Source organism: Medicago sativa, chromosome 3 (genome assembly GCF_051527215.1).
Source record: "Medicago sativa cultivar Bolivia chromosome 3, Bolivia_mono, whole genome shotgun sequence".
NCBI classification, from domain to species: Eukaryota; Viridiplantae; Streptophyta; class Magnoliopsida; order Fabales; family Fabaceae; genus Medicago; species Medicago sativa.
This window is the reverse complement of record NC_140751.1, coordinates 69,538,344-69,557,207: the sequence shown is the minus strand read 5'-3', so window position 1 is coordinate 69,557,207 and position 18,864 is coordinate 69,538,344. Positions and strand designations below refer to the sequence as shown.

Below are 18,864 nucleotides of genomic sequence, written 5' to 3'. Positions count from 1 at the left end.
GTGGCTTTAACCGATTTTTTGGTTATACCGTGTTTTATTGAAATCTCATATCTTTCGACCAAAAAAAAAAAAAAAGCACCCTAAGATCAATTTGACTATTTATCTATCAAAATACACTAAACTAACACTTCTAGTGCGAAGAAAACTTTTCTTTTTAAAATTGATAGCTATGATTAGACTTTATCTTTAACATCATTACCATTGGCTAGCTATACTCAAACTCGCATTGGTTAAATATGTTTAGTCACATTTTGGTAAATAAATAGACTACTCGAACAAAAAACACAATCATAGATATGACAAAAGTTAAAAAAAAAAAAAAAATCATGTCTTCCATTGTCTTCAACAAAATTAGTCTCTTGAAGGATAACATCAACTTTTCACTTGGACTTCACATTCAAAATCAATCAAATGGATCATAACAATCATCATCTATTAGAGAATCCTTGTAACAAACTTGATCATCATAATCGTAATCGTAGTCTTCATAGTTGTAGACAACTGACAATCGCAAATCTTTAATCTGTTCAAGGCACCTTTTCCTCAAACTTTCACTCAAATTAAGATTATAACATCTTCGAATATCAAGAGCCTGAAGAAGAGGACAGCCATCAAGAATAGCAAGCAAACCTACATTAGAGAGCTCATTTCCTATGATATTAAGAAGGCATAGTCCAGACATTGTTTTTGCAATAACAAATGCCTCATCATCATCAACATCATACACCCTATATTGAATACGCGATCTCGCAAGTTCGAGCACTTTTAAAAGAGGGCATGATAGGCCAACACCTTCAAGAGACTCTGTGGATAGGACGCACTCTGAAATGTCCAGCACCTCTAGCTGTGGAAAATTTCTCACAGCTTCACAGAAACTTCTCTCTAAAATTCTATGGCAGTTGGCAAGCTTCAAGCAACGTAGGTTAATAGCACTGTAAAAAGATAATATCATTAAGCAATAAAATATTTTAAGAAAATGAATCACAAATGGTAAATAAAAGAAATTAACACTTTAATTCGAGAGAAAAATATTGCGATGATAATAACAATTACTTCTTAGCTATGCATTCAAGGAGATCATCAGTGCAAAAAGACTCAATTTCGATGATTTCTAGATGACTAGAACTACGTTCAATGGCATAGCGACAAATCTCAACTAAATCGTAATCTGAAGTGCCAAGGTCAATCATGCGAATAGTTCGCCATATGAGAGGATCCTTGCATATGTTCCACCATTGAGGACAAACTTGACATGAACTTGTTACAATTTCAATGGTATCAAGCCTCTGAAGAATGTTTGCAGTGATGTCTCTAGGAAGTTCAAGCCAATTTGGCACTGTTGTGCTCTCAAATTTTACATCCTTTGCAGGAATAGAACGAGATGCCATCATCATATAAGCAAACTATGCCGTAGCATAAATTTTTGATTCCAGAACTATTGCTTTTTATAGACCCCGCTTGTGAAAACTAAACGTTTTAAGAGCTTCGAATAAATCTTGGTTTCTTTCAAAAAAAGAATAAAACTTTGTTATGGCTAAGAATAAAGCTTGTTATGTTTCCAATGTTGTTATGTTTCCAATGGTAAGTTGCTCTAGTTCCTATAAGTGTTTGAATCTGCTTGGAAAGACAAGCTCTCGTGAATACTCCAATGTTAGAGTACTCCATGGGGGTTATTGTATTAGTCTTATTAAAAAATAATATAATCAACGTGTCTTTAGAGAAAGTCTAAAAGATTTAGACACACTCACACAAAATATAAAAATTAAAACAAAAATAAATCAATCACATCAATTAATACTCCCTCCGTCCATATATGTAACCACCATTTCCTTCTAATAAAAGGGTGTTTACATATAGGGATGGAAGGAGTATCATTTAATTTTATTCTCATTTAAATTTTTCTATGTTTTGTGAGTGTGCCCAAATCATTGCCCAAATCATTTTGATTTGGGGTTGTGCCCATCTAAAACTATCTTCGTGATATGGAGTGAAATATCTTTAATATATGTATATAATTAATTTTTATTTTTTATATTCACTTTAGTATATGTCTGTATTATATATAAGGAGTTTGATTCGGAGTTTACTTAGTAGTTTAATTAGGAGTTCATTCGAAAAAAAACAATAAACTTAGAGCTCGCTTGTTGCGGATTAAAATAAAAATGATTTTAACCTTGAATAATTTAGAGATTTTATAAAAAATCAAAATATATTTTGCATTTGCTTACCGTTATAAAAACCATTTTTATTAAAAAAAAAATTAGTTTGTTAAAAAATTAGTTCAATCTTTAGAAGATACTCTTAATATATTCTCATTTAAAACTATTTTTTTATTATGATTGTTTTAAAAAGTTGTAACAAACATGCAATACTTTTTAAAGTAATTATTTTTTATTTTTTTAAAAAGTGCGTGATTAGAGTTAGATCCGAAGAGAGTATTAATTACTTAATTTGTATAGTCCATGGGAGTTTAACTCAGTCTCAGTTAGAACATCTCAAATGGGGAGTCCTTTATTTAATAAAGACCTCAACTTATTAAGGATTCCTATAGGAGGAAGAAAAAAGTGGAAACCTATTGGTTACCGACAATTATATAAAAACTACTCCCTCCGTTTCAAAATGAGTGTCGCTTTAGCCAAAAAAATTTGTTTCAAAATGAATGTCACTTTCATTTTCCAATGCAATAATAACTTTTTCTTTTCAATTGTACCCTCCAATTAATACTCTGTACGCTACTTCCAAAGTATTACTTTTAAAACTGACCAATAGTTAATGAGGATAATTTGGTAAAATAATCATTCTTTTTCTTCTAATCATTGCATTTCTTAATATGTGTGTAAACACCTAAAACGACACTCATTTTGAAACGGAGGGAGTACCTCTTTTAAACAACTAACTGATCCCGCGATTAAAATAGAAAATAAAGTAGATCAAAGTCGGTCTCACCATCTCAAATTGAGGTGACTTTTCTCTTTATTTTTTTTCTTTCTTAATACCCATGTTAATGACTAAAATACATATTAGTGGATCTATTTAAATACCATTTTTAGTTTAGTACCATTCGAGACCACCCCACACATGACAAAGAGATGATCCACCCCACAATTGTGTATTTGTGTAAGAGCAATTAATGAGGTTAAGCAAGATTGAGCAATTGTGGGATGGATCATCTCTTTGTCACTCAATCTTGCTTAACCTCATTAATTGCTTAATCTTATATAAATATGTTTTCATTGAAAGGCCAAGAGATATCATGATTACTCCCTCCGGTCACATATATAAGCAAAAATCAACGTTTTAGGTTCACGGAATAATTAACGTATCTAGTCACATTTATAGACCAAATACATTAGTTATTCAATGAACCTAAAAAGTTGTGTTTTGCTTATAAATGTGACCAGAGGGAGTATGTACTTCTTGACTTGGATTTCATGTTTTCATTGGAAAGGTCAATTGCTTAATCTTATATAAAGAGATATAAAGAGATGCTCGTGTCACTCAATTAATGAGGTTATCTGTACTTTCCTTGGCCTTTCCAATGAAAACCTGAAATCCAAGTCAAGAACTACATAATCACGATATCTCTTGCTTTCAATAACTTTCTAGAACGGGTAAATTGCTTTCTATGTAAACGTGAAAATACAAAGGGTCATGTTAACCAGTGCTCCCGGGGCACTGGTTAAGGAAGTTAAAAGAGAAAGTTTTAAATAAAAAATGTCACTTTTTATACTTTTAAGACCTTGAATGCACAAGTTTCAATGCAACATTACTACATGGGCACTGGTTAACATTTTCCAAATACAAATAATAGTAAACTCAACACATAGTTATCCTCTTACAAGATAGATTTGGAATTTTTTTAACAATGCATATGATAATTATGACAACTAGTTCGTTTATTGAAGCCAGACTCATTGAATTTCTGATTATCTTTAGCTAAAGTTTATCATTGTTTAATATGATTGTTTGAAAATGTATTCTATATTGAAATGTGGTTTTCCCTTCATGAAGAGATCATTGAGAAGATAGGTGGTAGGTTCCTCTAGGAAGTAATAGGTAGTAATATGATTGCTCTTTGCGAGGATTAAACTTTAATTCCTTAGTACAGAACTTCACAATGGAAAATCATTTAGCAATATGGGAAAAAAATCAAGATATATAGAGAAACTTATATATATATATATATATATATATATATATATATATATATATATATATATATATATATATATATATTGTACTCAATTTTTTATGGAGGGAGTATATATATAACAGCAGCAGCAATAATGTTCTTGATTTACTAACAATATACTAATTGGAAGACATTGTGACAATAAGCAATTGTTTCTTCAGACAGGAGCGATATCAAAAACCACTAAATCATTCAAGAACAAAATTAAAAAAAGATAATGTGATGAATAAAACATGCAAACCATATATGCTTGAATACTAGTTTTTTTGAGACATTCTAATATCTGACTTTCAAATATCTGCAACAAAATTACTTTAAAGCAACATCATCAACATTTGAGATGAAATCATGTATTCCACTAATACCGGGCTTTACAGCAATACACATTAAACACATACACATTCGTGATTTTTCAAGAGCCTATTATTCGCAATATATAGCACTGCTGGTAAGAAAAACATTGAGTTTCTACATTCATAAAAAGTTACTTGTAATTTGAAAGTTTTAATCTTCAACATATTTCTGTCATTCATGGTTAATCATGCAAAAAAACCTACGTGTTTAGTTTTTCAATTACTAATTAACAAAAACCACAAAATCATTCAAGAACAAATTTTTTTTTTTGAACAATCATTCAATAACAAAATTAAAAAAGATAATCTGATCGATTAATAAAACAAGCAAACCATCTATGCTTGAATACAAGTTTCTTGAGACATTCAAGTACACTTTTTCAAAAAGAAAATATGAAAGTTTCAAATGTCAGCAACATCGTCAACATTTGACTTGAAATCATGCAAAAAAAAACAACCAGAATCAATTATCCAATACTCCCAATCATCATTACATATGTATCTGCAGAAGTGCCCATATTAGCTAAATCATCATAATTGTAGCAATTAATTGCAATCTACAAGACACATGGATGTTGAAAATCTTTAATTTGCTCTCTGCACCTTTTAAGTAAACTTGGATTGGAATTGGAACAGTGATAAATGCAACCTCGCAGATCAAGAGATTCGAGAAGAGGGCAACCGTCAAGAATAGCAAGCAATCCATCATAGTCAAGAAAATATCCATGCAATTTAAGATGGCGTAACCCACTCATTGTTTTGGCAATACCAAATGCTTCATCACCCTTGATATAAGAGTACACGGACTTGTCATCACTAGTGGGCAAGTCAGACAACCACTCAAGATTTAGTGACTTCAAAAGAGGGCAACATTGGCCAATAACTTCAAGGATATCCTTAGAAAAACTTTTGCTACAGTGAGAAATTTCAAGCTTTTCTAATAGTGAAAAAACTTCTTCACAAATTCACCAAACCCTTTATTTGAAATTCCAGTGTTGCCAAAAATCCGTAACCGTCGTAAGTGAGTTGCCCTGTTGCAAATAGATGCACTGATATAATTACTATCTATTTGAGTTGTTACATACACCCTTCGGTCATTATTATTATAAGTAAAAATAACATTTTAGATTCATTCATTAAATGATGTATGTGGACTATAATAAAGACCATATACATCATTAATTGATTGAATTTAAAATATAAATTTTTGTTTGTATAAGTGACAATAGGGTGTATTGGTGTATAACACTGATCCATACGAAAGAAGGTCAATTGAGAGCATTGCAAGTTATGCCGAATGACTAAAAAGAAGAATACTGGACAAATAATATCAAGGGAAAAGCTTAATAGTGCGACTGTGTGCTGTGCAAAATTCAACAAACAAATTACAACCATTGGATAATATGCTTGCTTTGATCTGCTTGATTTTTATTTACTTTTAAAATGTTAAAACCAATTGTCACCAGCACACCCATGTTTCGTCATCTGTTCGCACTGCCATTTTTCGCACTAAATAGCATGTCTCACATTAAACTATAAATTAGATTATGTATAACCATGGTTAAGAAAAATGACATATCAAGAAGTATAACAAATAATTTTATTATTATGAAACTGGAACTGAAACATGCAAAATGAAACTAATTAATTACCTATGAGCCATATATTTGAGAAGTTCATCGGTCCCAAAAGACTCAATAGCAATGTCTTCAAGATGACCGCAACTTAGGTCAATGGCACAGCGACAAATCCTCTCCAAACAACGAAAATCAAAAGGAGAAATATCGTTGATCATGTGAATGGTACGCCACATTTGAGGATCCTTGCAAACCTTCCACCAAAGAGGACAAACATTACGTGCACTTGTCACAATTTCAACAGTATCAAGTCTCCGAAGTATGTTCTTTGTCAACTCTATTGGAAGTTCAATCCAGTTTGGCTTTGTCATGCACTCAACTTTCGTTTTCTTCCTTTTCATGCTTCAACGAAGCTGAAAATAAGACCTGAAGTTACAAATTGCATATCAAAATTGAAATAGTTAAAAGGAGATAGATGAATACAAGTTGGAAACTATACCTGCAATTTGAATACGATGGAGATCGAGGGAACTGAAAATGGGGAGAAATGTGATTCACGGCGATAAGAAGCCTTCGTGACTCTTACACGCTTTCAGTTAACCCTATCTACTTAGGTTATTTAATTACACGTTATGTTATTTTCTTACACGTGTGTTTCTTCTTTTTATTTAATTTTTTTGTTACTACTTCTTTTTAATTTAATTACAAGTTTTCTTCTTATTTTCAATTAAAAAAAACTTTTTCTCACATTTCTTTAATTTTTTTTATTGAAACTCACACACACAAGTGAAGGGGTTGGGGTTTAAACCGTTTACCCTGTGTTTGTTTAGCAAATTCGACTTTTTGTTAGTTAAGTTGGAATTTGTGGATATTATATACTCATTTTTGTTTTCATTTTAAAAACGTAGCAAATTTATGATTCTTGAAATTTAGAGTTGATATCTAGCTTAGATGAGTAGTGGAACTGGTATAGAAAGTAAAAATCTTTGATTTACATGAGTTCCTTCCAAACCTTAAGTCTAACAAATTGGGGTTTTGTCTAATTCTTTTATCTATTGGTAGTGTGATCTTAGCTAAGTTATCACAAGAATCGAAACTATTGTATGATGTTCAGATTCGGTGGAACTTTCTCTAGTGACCATTACGAAGGGCATTGTTAAGAACAGAGTTGATTCGTCTTAGTGTTTGATGATGATCATTATCGTATATTTTGATTATTTTTATTATGAGAATGATATTTGAACAACCATTTTTTGACAACTTTTATGACAACTTTATCTTTCATACTCACAACTTTTTAGATGAATCATAGATATATACAAGAAATGTAACAAAAAAAAAACAAGAAAAAGATATATACAAGAACTCATTTGTATGCTAGAAGTACATCATTCATCTTTTTATATGCTATAAATATATCTAACAAGCTCATTATTATGATACAAAATTAATGTAAGACTATTGTTAAATGTGCACTTAATAAGAAATTACCTCATTGAAATTGATGAGACACACATTAATTTTGACAGTTGATATATTAGCTATGCTGGCACTCCAAAACATCATATGTCAAATGCAAATATTTATAAAAAAAAAAAAAAAAACAAAACAAAGAAAGATGAGTGAATGCGTCTCACATCAGTTTCATGATCCTGAATGCATCTCGCATGATTTTGCATTATCAAAATCAATTTTGCGATCCTTTTAATCAATTCAAGAAAGTTGACATTTCTGTAATGATATAATTTAATTTTTTGGAACCATTGAAAGACAAAATTCAGATTAATTTCTCTAGTATGCATTTTCTACTAAAATATAACTTGTTTTGTTATAAAATTATCCCAATTTATTTGATATTAAATATCACCAATATTTTTAATATTAGTGAGGCACATTTTTATGAACAGGGGGCCCAAAAAAGTATCACCAATTTTGTCGATAATAATGTTTTTAGCACATTATCAAAATCAACGAATTTTTTATAGGGAGGGTGTATATAAAATCTTTGTGATATTCAAGGCTATATATAGCAAATCGCGCCAAAATGACCCAAAACATTAACAGGCTTCAGCCCAACCTTTCGTCATATTGATGCTTGGGGCCTTAATGTGAACTTTACTATATTCATCCCCCCCTGATGACATGCTGTCATTACGTAATTTTTAGGACTTATTGTGACATTTTGATAGAGTTCTCATGCAATTTATACTGTTCTGGAGCGCAAAAAGCTGAAATATTGAAGTCTGTTTGAAGTAAATCGCGCCACGCCAATTTCAAGCCGTGCTGCGATTTTTGAAGCGAAATTACAACCTCCCTGTTTGAGGGAAATCGCGGCACGCCATTATACAAGGCGCGGCGCGATTTTGACGGGTCAGGCCCATGACTTCTATAAATACTGCACTCAATCTGATGAACAAGGGTTACGATTTTGGAGAGCAAAGTGCGATTTTGAGACATCGAAGACGGCTAGAAGGGCGATTTCTTCAACCTTTTACCAATTCATGTATGTTTTACTTCAATCATTGATTATGCTATTTGTAAACTCGATTATGAGTAGCTAAATCTCTTAGAGATTAGATCCGAGATGAATCTTTGTAACCCTAATTGACACATGTTGCTGTGAAACTCTATTTTGTTTATGAATTCAATTCTAGTTTATTCAATTCAATTATTCTTAATGCTTTTTATATCTTGATCACATATAACTTGATTTCGTGAGAACGAACGACCACTGACCATGGCTTTCGACTTAGACCTAATTGAATTGTTCTAATAAACAGGGTTAGTCTAGGAATAGATAATCGTTTGTTAGTGATAATAGGTTAACGTTCGGTAAAACCTTCAAGAATTATTAGATCACTCAAGGGATTGGGGGATGTAGTTTGAGAAGAGGGTTCTAACTCAAGGGATTGATTAGGGCTATTTTGTTAATCATCGTAAATTAGAAGAGGATTCATAACAAATAGGTGCAGTAGACCAATTAGGGGAAACTTAGAGGATTCGAAGGATCTGATCTCATCTCTCTCATATTTTCTTAATCAAATCTTTATTTTATGTTACTTGATTTAATTAAAATCAAACCAAATCTACTGCCTAGTGGCAAAACTAAAAATAACTTTTATACATCCTAATTATATAACGCAATTGAATTATTGAAGTTAAAAACAGTCCTCGTGGGATCGATATTTTTACTACTTCGATAGTATTTGGTGCACTTGCCAAACGTCTATCACCCCCCCAAAGCCAAATATTTCTATGTATACCCCATATTATAAATTTGTTTTTGGCCCCCTACCGGCATGGGCCCTAGGTCGTCGCATCCCCGACCTATGCCTAAGGTTGTCCCTGATTGGTAGATCCTTTTTTTGTGTTTCAAAATGGCAACTAGAAACTGATTAAGATGGACGAGAGGATTGCATTGCAGAGTGCGTGTTCTTTAAACGAAAAAATAAGAGCCCACTGATTTTATTTTTGAGTCGGTCACAAATACTTGTTCTCATTTCTCACAATAGCAAAGTGTTCTCACCTGAGTTGTTTTATACTTCCTCTATTTTATAATAGGTGTCATTTTTATTAAAAAAATTGTCTCAAACTTTTTGTCTATTTTATACTATTAATACAACATTTATTACTTTTTTTCACTATCATACCCTTATTTATTGCATTTTAATCATCTATAATTATTCTACTAACGATAATTAATAACCGTGTAAAACTCAAATATGTGACACTTATTGTGAAACAGAGGTAGGAAGTATTAAAGTGTAGTATATAGTATTTAATTATTAAGGGAGAAGATTATAATTCAAACATCTTTAAGAGTTGAGTTTAGTTTTAATTTCACAAGGTTGGGAAATGTATAATTTAAGATAACAAGAAGATAGGAAAATGTAATTTACTCCTTGGGTATTTATTGGGTTAATACCTTATATAACCCATGTAATTTGGGTGAAGTTTGAAAATAGTCCCTATAGAAATAAAAACAAAGAATTCACTCTTATAATCTTGAATTCTACATATTAGGACCTTTTACAGGGATTATTTTAATACATTTTAACCTTTTAAAGTGGCTATTTTCAAAACTTCACCAAAACATGTTTTTCAACGAAATTACACAATCCATCTCTTGACTTAATTTTAGGTAAGTTTTTTGTCCTTTATATTATTTTCCAATTTAATTATTTATGTTATAAATGGAAACATCCATATACTTTTTTTTTTTTATTAAAAAAAATCAAAAAATCATCAAACTTATAAACAAACTCAAGTTTTCGTCATACAAACCTAAAAACCCATGTAATTCTTGGAAAAAATACAATAAACTCAACTTATATATTAGAAATCCCCGTGATTTGGCTTAGTTGGTAGGGATATTGCATATTATATGCAGGGGAATGTGTTAGCTCTATCCACTCCACTTCTCCACAATTAAATTGTGTGAACTCTATCCACTAGGTTACTTGAAGAAAAGAAAAAGAAAAAAAAAACTGTGTCAATTTATTTTTTCAAAATATTGAAAATTCATTTTTTTCAATTAATACTTGTTAAAGGTGTAATCCTTAACACGTGCCTTTAGGAAATTTATGAAAAAAAATTCCTTCTTATTTTAGGGCTAATCTAATGCATGTAAGAGTAACGAAGGTTCTTATTGCTTGAATCACTTTTCTTTCTCCATCTGATCTCCACATTCTTCAGTTCCGTCGATAATCCATCGTAATCAAATTACAAGGTATAGTTTCCAATTTGTATACATCTATCTCCTTTTAGCTATTTCAATTTTGATCTGCAATTTGTAACTTCAGGTCTTATTTTCAGCTTCCTTCATTGCAATTTTGTTTGATTTGGGTTTGATCCGAACATCAAAAAAAAAAAAAACCAAATTAATTGGTTTGAATTGGAACATTGATTCATTGGAGCCTTGATTTGGTTCTCACACTCCTACCTTTCATAACTTACAACCGTATCTTTTAGGTGCAATTCTACAATAGAGTGTGCTCTTAAAAAATTATTTTAAAAAAAAAATAACAATTAGGGATGCTGGTGTATCATTATCACAATTTGTATCTTTTTAGGGTTTTTTTCTTCTTTCCTAGGGCTTTATAAATTAAAAGAAAGCGTGTGAATTACTTACTTTGCCGGACTGCGTCAATCTTGCACTCTCCATCGTATACCATATTCATCACTTCATCATACAAATATATTACAAGATATAATTTCCAATTTGTATGCATCTATCTTTTTGGCTATTTCAATACTGATGCAATTTGTAACTCTTAAGTCTTAGTTTCAGCATCATTTCTAGAATGAAGGGGTCGTGTATCAAGAAAGCTAAAGTTGATAGCACGACAAAGCCAAACTGGCTTGAACTTCCAATAGGCTTGACAAAGAACATACTTCAGAGACTTAATACTGTTGATAACTTGATATTGTGACAAGTGCACGTAATGTTTGTCCTTTGTGGCGGAAAATTTGCAAGGACCCTCTAATGTGGCGTACCATTCACATGACCAGTGGTTTCACCATTGATTGTTTTGCTTACATGGGGAAGATTTGTCGCAGTGCCATTGACCTAAGTAGCGGTAATCTGGAAGACATTACTATTAGCTGGTTTGCAACTGATGAACTTCTTGAATATTTGGCTCATAGGTAATTAATTAGTTGCATTTTGTTTGTTTCAATTCCAGTTTCATAATAATACTATATTTTGTTATCAACAGCATTGATCCTTCTTGCTATGTCATCTTGCTTAACCATGATTATACTTATACATATTCTAAATTATAATTTAATTTAATATTTTTCGTCCCATATTCTCCTTTCCAGCTAGTCATTCAGCATAATTTGCAATGCACTCAATTTACCTTCAATGTTATGCCTAATATGCAACAACTCAAATTGATATTAATTGGTACATATATTTGAAACAGGGCAAGACACTTACTACGGTTACAACTATTTCACTGCTACGAAATTTCAGATAAAGGGTTGGATGAATTTGTGAAGAGGTTTTCACTATTAGAAGAACTTGTAATTTGTTGCTGTAGCTGCAGCCTATCTATGGATTTCCTTGAAGTTATTGGTCGATGTTGCCCTCTTTTAAAGTCACTAAATCTTGAGAGGTTGTCTTCCTTGAGTTTTTATGGCAAGCGTGATGAAGCATTTACTATTGCGAAGACAATGACTGGGTTACGCCATCTTAAACTGAAAGGAATTTATGTTAATTACGTTGGATTTCTTGCTATTCTTGACGGCTGCCATCTTCTTGAATCTTTTGATCTGCAAAGTCACACATCTCTTGTTGGCAAGTGTGATGAAGCATTAGCTATTGCAAAAACAATGTCTGGTTTACGCCATATTAAATTGAATGGAATTTCTCTTAACTATGTTGGATTGCTTGCTATTCTTGACCGCTGCCCTCTTCTTGAATCTCTTGATCTGCAATGTTCCACGTATTATTATTCCAAATCCAAGCCATGTTTACTTAAAGGGTGCTGCGAGCAAATTAAAGATTTCCGACTTCCAATTCTCTATAATTCTGATTTAGCTATAAGGACATTTTTGTTAAGATACAGATGCTAATTCTGATTATGATTGATGTCTTGGCATGATTTCTTCTCAAATGTTGATGATGTTGCTTTGAATTAATTGTGTTGCCAGCATCTGAAAGTGTATTTGAATTTCTCAAGAACCTATATGAATTATCTTTATTAATTTTGTTCTTGAATGATTTTGTGGTTTTTGATATCGCACCTGTCTCAAAAACAATTGCTTATTGTTACAAAGTATTCCAATTATAAATTCCCAAGGTTAAGCTACTAAAATGGAATTGATTTGCCAAATAGATATATTTTATTGTTAATTAATTAGTAATTCAAAAACTAAATTCATAGATTTTGTTTCATGATTAATCATGAACAACAAAGAAATATGTTGAAGATTAACAATTTAGAACTACAGGGAACTTTTCATTAAAGTAGAGACTCAATGTTGTTGTTCTTATTTGCATTTTCTCTTGTTTCAGTAGGCATATTTGTGTGGAATTAAAGTGTTTGCACGAAGAACCTATAAATATTTAATATCTTTAAGACAAAGGATAACTTGATTGTTAGAACATCAAGAACATTGTTGCAGGAGTTGTTATATCCTATACATGAATTGGTTCCCTAGATGTAATAGGTAATAGCTAAACAAATAGAACTTTTTAATTGAACTAATTGGTATACACCAACATGTGTAAAAACATTTACACTGTATCAAGCATGGGGCTTCGAGGCTTTGACAAGTTCAAAACAGAATTGATATGTAGTTAAAAGAAAAATAATTATAAATCAATATAGACTTCTAAAACATAAATCAAATTAGGAGTAATTCAACAATTAAAACATAGATATTCCAATACTTAATTAATGAAAGCATGCCAAGCAAACCACATATGATTACAAAATTCTGATGGAAAATAAGCATACTAAAGAAGAAAACAATTAGCTAGGCTTCCGATGACTTCAACGAAATTCCAATAAAACATTAGGTTATTTTCAAGGATCACCATCCTAATATTCAGTTTGATACTATGAGATATAATCACATACGAATAAATCGATAATGGACCGCTTGTTTCAGCATCATTAAATATCAAAATCACAGTCCTCACAACCAGACCAATTAGAATTTATACTTCCAACATCCCAATAAGAATCATCGTCTGAAGAATCGAAATCTAGTGTTGGAGGTACCAAAACTTTAATTTGTTCACGGCACCTTCTCTCCAAGCTTCGATTAATATAATATGTATAACATCCTCCCAAGTCAAAAGACTCAAGAAGATGACATCCATCAAGAATAGCTTCAATACAACCATCACTAGCCATTATATTAGCCTTAATGTTAAATATAATGGCTATCGGAGAGTCTAGCACAATTTGCAAGCCGCAAGCGCCGCAGGTGACACGCACTGTAAAACAACACCTATTAATAAATGTCTGACAATAGAAATAAGATACATATAGACTATAGTCACAATATATTACTCCCTCCATCCCATAATAACTGAGCCAATTGCAAAAAAAAAAAGTGTCTTAAAATAACTGAGTCATTTCACTTTTCAATACAATATTAATTACTTTTTCCCCTTTATAACTCTAATTAATATTACTTTCATCACTCCCAATTCAATATATTCCACTTTGCATTTATGATAGTGGAGAATGCACCAATACTTAACAAAAGCACTTAAAACTATTTTTCTCTCTCATTCATTTATACATTTTTCTTAATACTCCCTCCGTCTCACAATAATAGTCGTTTAAGGTTTGTGCGCGGTAATTAAGGAAATGATTAATTGTGTTGATTTCAATGGTAAAATCAATATTTTTTACTAATATACCCTTATTAATTGTAGTCAGTGGAGTAGTTAAGTTAGATGAAATTCAATAAATAAGGATATGGTAATGGAAAAAAGTAATAAATGATGCATTGGTATTCTAAAGTGACTATTATTTTGAGACAAGGAAAAAATGCTAAAGTGACAATTATTGTGAGACGGAGGGAGTATGTGTGAAATGAGTTTTTGGCTCAGTTAATCTGGGACCGAGGGAGTAAGAAACAAGACATCTTAAAAAATTATATAACACACGTGAGGAAGAAATGAGGTCCTTAGTGAAATACCAATTATCAACTATGTATTTAAGAAGATCATCAGTTCCAATTTTCTGAATATCAATATCTTCTACTTGACCACAACTTCTCTCAACTGCATTACAAAAAATCTTCACCAAATTATCCCCATAGTTGTAGCGAGCATAGTCGAGCCTAGTCATGCGAATGGTGCACCACATGTGAGGATCCTTGCAGATATTCCACCATAAAGGGCTCACTTTACATGCACTAGAAAGTATTTCAATGGTACCAAGCCTCTGGAGGATGTTTGCTGTGACGTCTCTTGGAAGTTCAAGCCAATTTGGATGAACAGTTGTGCTCTCATTTTCCACTTCTGTTGTTGGAAAAGAAGACGATTTCATAATGCAAACGAATTGAGATTCTATAATTTGGATAAAAGTATTGTAACCTTTTATAAAGTGAAAGAACTAACCGGTTTGAGAGTGAAATTAATAGTTTCCAATGAACATTGAAAAATGATGATTATCATTAATAGTATCATCCTTTTAAAAAAAAAAAAATTAATACTCCCTCCGTTCCTATTTACAAGAGACATTTCAGTCAACAAAAATTAATGTATCTGGTCTAATTTTTTTAACCAGATACATTCGCTTTTGTTGGCCCAAATTTTTCTTATAAATAGGACCGGAGGTAGTATTATCATGTGTAGTACTCGTAATTCCTAAACATTTTGAAAAGTGCAACGGTGATAAGAATAAAGTTGCTCTGTTTTCCATAAGTACATGTGGAAATACTACAACTTTGAAATTTGACCGGTGCAAAGACTGCTTTTAATTTCTTTTTGAATAAAAAATAATACTCGTATATTCAATATTTTAAAAATCAGTATCAAGAATATAAAACCCATTCAAATCACAAGATGTCTCAAGAATATAAAACCCATTCAATATTTTAAAAATAAAAATTTATCTTTCTTTTTTCCTTCATTTCACTCTTAACTATTCTACATCACACCATATTATGAGGTATTGTCAGCCTTGAATAGGTGGGTGAGCAATCATGGTTTTGTCCTTTATAAAACACATCTTGGTGGGTTGAAGAATGTGTGAGTTGTATAAAACTATTCTTTGCCTCAATTCGCAAGCATTGTCGGATTTTAAGCCTTTGTTTAAAAGTTTGGAGGGGACAGGAAGTGATTGTTTTGGATGGTGAAAAATATAAGAGGAAAACGATAAATCTTTCGTGTTTTTTCAAATAGTAAAATGGTAAATTGACGCTTATGATCAATATATTTTAAATTTTAAGAAAAAAATTAAATTAAATTTGATTAATTCATATAAATCTTAAAAAAAAAGTATCTAAACCTTTCTTCAATATAATTTGTGAGTTACACCCAAATTAAGAGGATTTTTTATTATGAAGAAAAAAGAACTCTCCAAAGTCCTCTCATTCCAATGTCGTTTATATCTTCCACTTTCTCCTTTCTATTTTACAAAGTTCTCCCCTCCTTTTCCCTCCAAACTCTCAAACAAAGTCTAAAGTAAACATAAACATTTGTCCCTGAGTCTAGGCTTAGTGAGAATTAATGGATCTGCTCCGTATTTAGGGATGGTAAAGCGGACCGACCCGTCCCGTTTAGGCCCTTCTCATGTAATCTCACTTAAAACGGGATGAGACGAGCCGAGTCAAATTAGGATTTTTATCTTCTCACTTTTAAAATTGTTCATTCACACCTTAAAATTACGCTACTAACCTCAGATTGTCGCTCGCTACCTGCGGTAGTTAACTGTTGCTGGCCCAACGGCAGTCAAGTGTCATTGCAATATTTTTTCTGTTAAAAGACATAAACTACCGGCTCACATTTCATACACACATTTTAATCCCTCTTCAATTGAAAAAAAACACAAAAGTGTGAATTTTTGGTAAAAAAATATATATTTGGTCTCAAATCATTGGAGAATGATTGCTATAAGGTTTCTACACTCATCAAACGCCAACAAACATGTGATGCATCATCTAACTCAATTGTCCTGATTCATTTCTTTGTCATGTTTATGTTCTGCTGACAACCTAGAGTCAACGACAGTTAACTGACGTTGGGTATCAGCGGTTGTTAATTGTCGTTGGGCCATCGGTAGTTAACTGCCGCTGAAGTCCCGTTTTAAATTTTGGTGCCCTTTTTCCTTTTGTTTTGCATTGAACCATTAGATAAGTTATTTATATATTTTTTTCTTCGGAATATTTTATTCTTTGTTGATAGTTATGGTTGAAAATGCTGTAGATGATGTTGTTAAGTCCAAACCGCCTTTTTTTGAAACTTTGAATGATACCTCCGTTGATGTCAAACATTTCATTGAAGCATCCGTTGAAGTGAAACCTTCTGGTGTTTCCAAGCTTAGTGACAATGAAGTAAACACCGTTTCTTTTTTTTTTTCCACCAAGGATAAATGGCAAGTCTGAGATGATATGCTTAATTGGGTTCGTCGAAAAGCGAAAAAGACGGGAGTTACTATGTCTTCTGAAAGATGATTGTCCAATACCGCCGGTGTGTACGAAGTGGGAGATACATAAGATTGGTGAGGCTGAGAAATGGAAATTTGAGTTTTTGGATAGACAAAATTTGTTCCGAGACCTCATGGCTAAAGTAGAGAAATCGTCGAAAAAATCAACTAATCAACTTAATCCAATATTTTGTGAGACTCCCAAAAAAATAAAAAGGAGAATTAGAAGTTATTGAAGAAGATGAAGATGATTCAATTTCACTAGATAGGCTACGACAATTTTTGTCGGTGTTCATTCTTTTTTTGGTCAATATTACACTGACATATATTTCGTGGTCGATAATGTAACTCAATTTTTTGTGGTAAATATGTAACTATCATTTGATAAATTATATAAATATATGACTTTTATGTGGCGGACAAATCAACGGCAAGTTTATTGGTTATTATTGCTTTGCGTTTTATTAAATATATGTCTCTCTTTCATCAATAATTTACTTTACATTGCATTTCATTTTATTCTGATATTTGTTATTCCATAAATCTATGTGAAGTGAAACGTGTCCAAAGATGCACAAATTGAAGTTCATAGGCATAGGCTTTTAAATGTTTTCTTAAAAGTGAAGCATGTATTCAATTTTTATAGTAAAGCATGACATAGGAGCGAAGTATTGGATTTATGATCGGGTAGCAAATAATATATGACAATGTAAGGGAATAAACATAGAGCCTCGACATAGCTTGTCGAGAATTAGATAACTAAGCATAGATTTATTTATGCTAAGTTGTGAAGTGAATAGTTAATTTATTCACAAGCAAGATTAAGACAAGAATTTTATATGGTCAAGACCATTAAGTAAGAGTAGGAGTCGTGTCTTTTGTATTCCTTCCAAGGGTGGATACAAGAGGTTCTCCGAGGGGAATGGGATAAGCCTTAAGGGACCCGCACGCCACTGAGGGAGTCCGGTGTGCCTTTGCTAGGTAATTTCACCGGTAGTAAGGGATTAACTTTTGGGGTTACTCCACCCGAAATTAATCCGTAAAATGAACTCAGATTTATTATTGTTTGTTTGACGCTAACTTCTAACTTAATCATGATTTTGGTTATAAATTGATGTTAGATATGTTCAAGTTTAAGAAGTGAAGTAAGTAAAGAAAGATACGTCGATGACGAGTTAGGTTTTACTTAATCGTCCGACTTAGATTCGTGTCTTGTAGTATAGATCTTGATGCGTAGAGCGTATCTTGATATAGCCCCCTTGACCGCCATGACACGTATAGAGAAGTAAGACCTTTGGTGAGATTTAAGAAACTATGATGGATCTAGTATGCACTACCGTCTAGTCAAGCAAAACCACACACGTTAAATCAACCGGCATGTTGTATTTTAGACACGTGATAACCGTAGGTTTTTCCCCGAGGTTATCACTAGCCTAGGGCTAGATAGAACTCACTGAGACATTATGTCTCATCCCTCTCCTTATTTGTTCAGGTTCACAGGTCTCTCGTGGAAAAGATAAAGAAAAAGCTTTAGATTGATCGTGTTTGCATGGATCCAACTTGGGGTTGGACTAGAGATACTTATGTTATATTATTTGAGATGTGTTGTTATGAACTTATGTAGC

At 32.1% G+C, this 18,864-nt stretch overlaps 1 protein-coding gene and 2 pseudogenes across 2 annotated transcripts; 1 reads left to right on the top strand and 2 right to left on the bottom strand.

Annotated features, from left to right (window-relative positions):
* Window positions 1-201: 201 nt before the first annotated feature.
* LOC146939641 (putative F-box/LRR-repeat protein 23) lies at window positions 202-1,542 on the bottom strand. Its single transcript, XM_085753206.1, has 2 exons — window positions 1,054-1,542; window positions 202-932 (listed from the first exon to the last, which is right to left on the bottom strand). Exons 1-2 carry the CDS (start codon window positions 1,392-1,394, stop codon window positions 404-406), a joined length of 870 nt encoding a protein of 289 aa, XP_085609332.1. The 5' UTR covers window positions 1,395-1,542; the 3' UTR covers window positions 202-403.
* Window positions 1,543-5,042: 3,500 nt separating this feature from the next.
* LOC146939639 (F-box protein SKIP19-like) lies at window positions 5,043-15,139 on the bottom strand (annotated as a pseudogene).
* LOC146939640 (putative F-box/LRR-repeat protein 9) lies at window positions 11,403-12,725 on the top strand (annotated as a pseudogene). The gene is made up of 2 exons (XR_015033463.1): window positions 11,403-11,768; window positions 12,050-12,725. The product of XR_015033463.1 is annotated as a putative F-box/LRR-repeat protein 9 (transcript).
* Window positions 15,140-18,864: the final 3,725 nt, after the last annotated feature.

What these genes read in the sequence shown, in the direction of transcription:
- LOC146939641 (XM_085753206.1), bottom strand. Translation starts at nt 1,394, where the DNA reads ATGATGATGGCATCTCGTTCTATTCCTGCAAAGGATGTAAAATTTGAG. An exon ending in CTTGAATGCATAGCTAAGAA is followed by an intron (nt 933 to 1,053) that starts GTAATTGTTATT and finishes ATCTTTTTACAG; the next exon opens with TGCTATTAACCTACGTTGCT.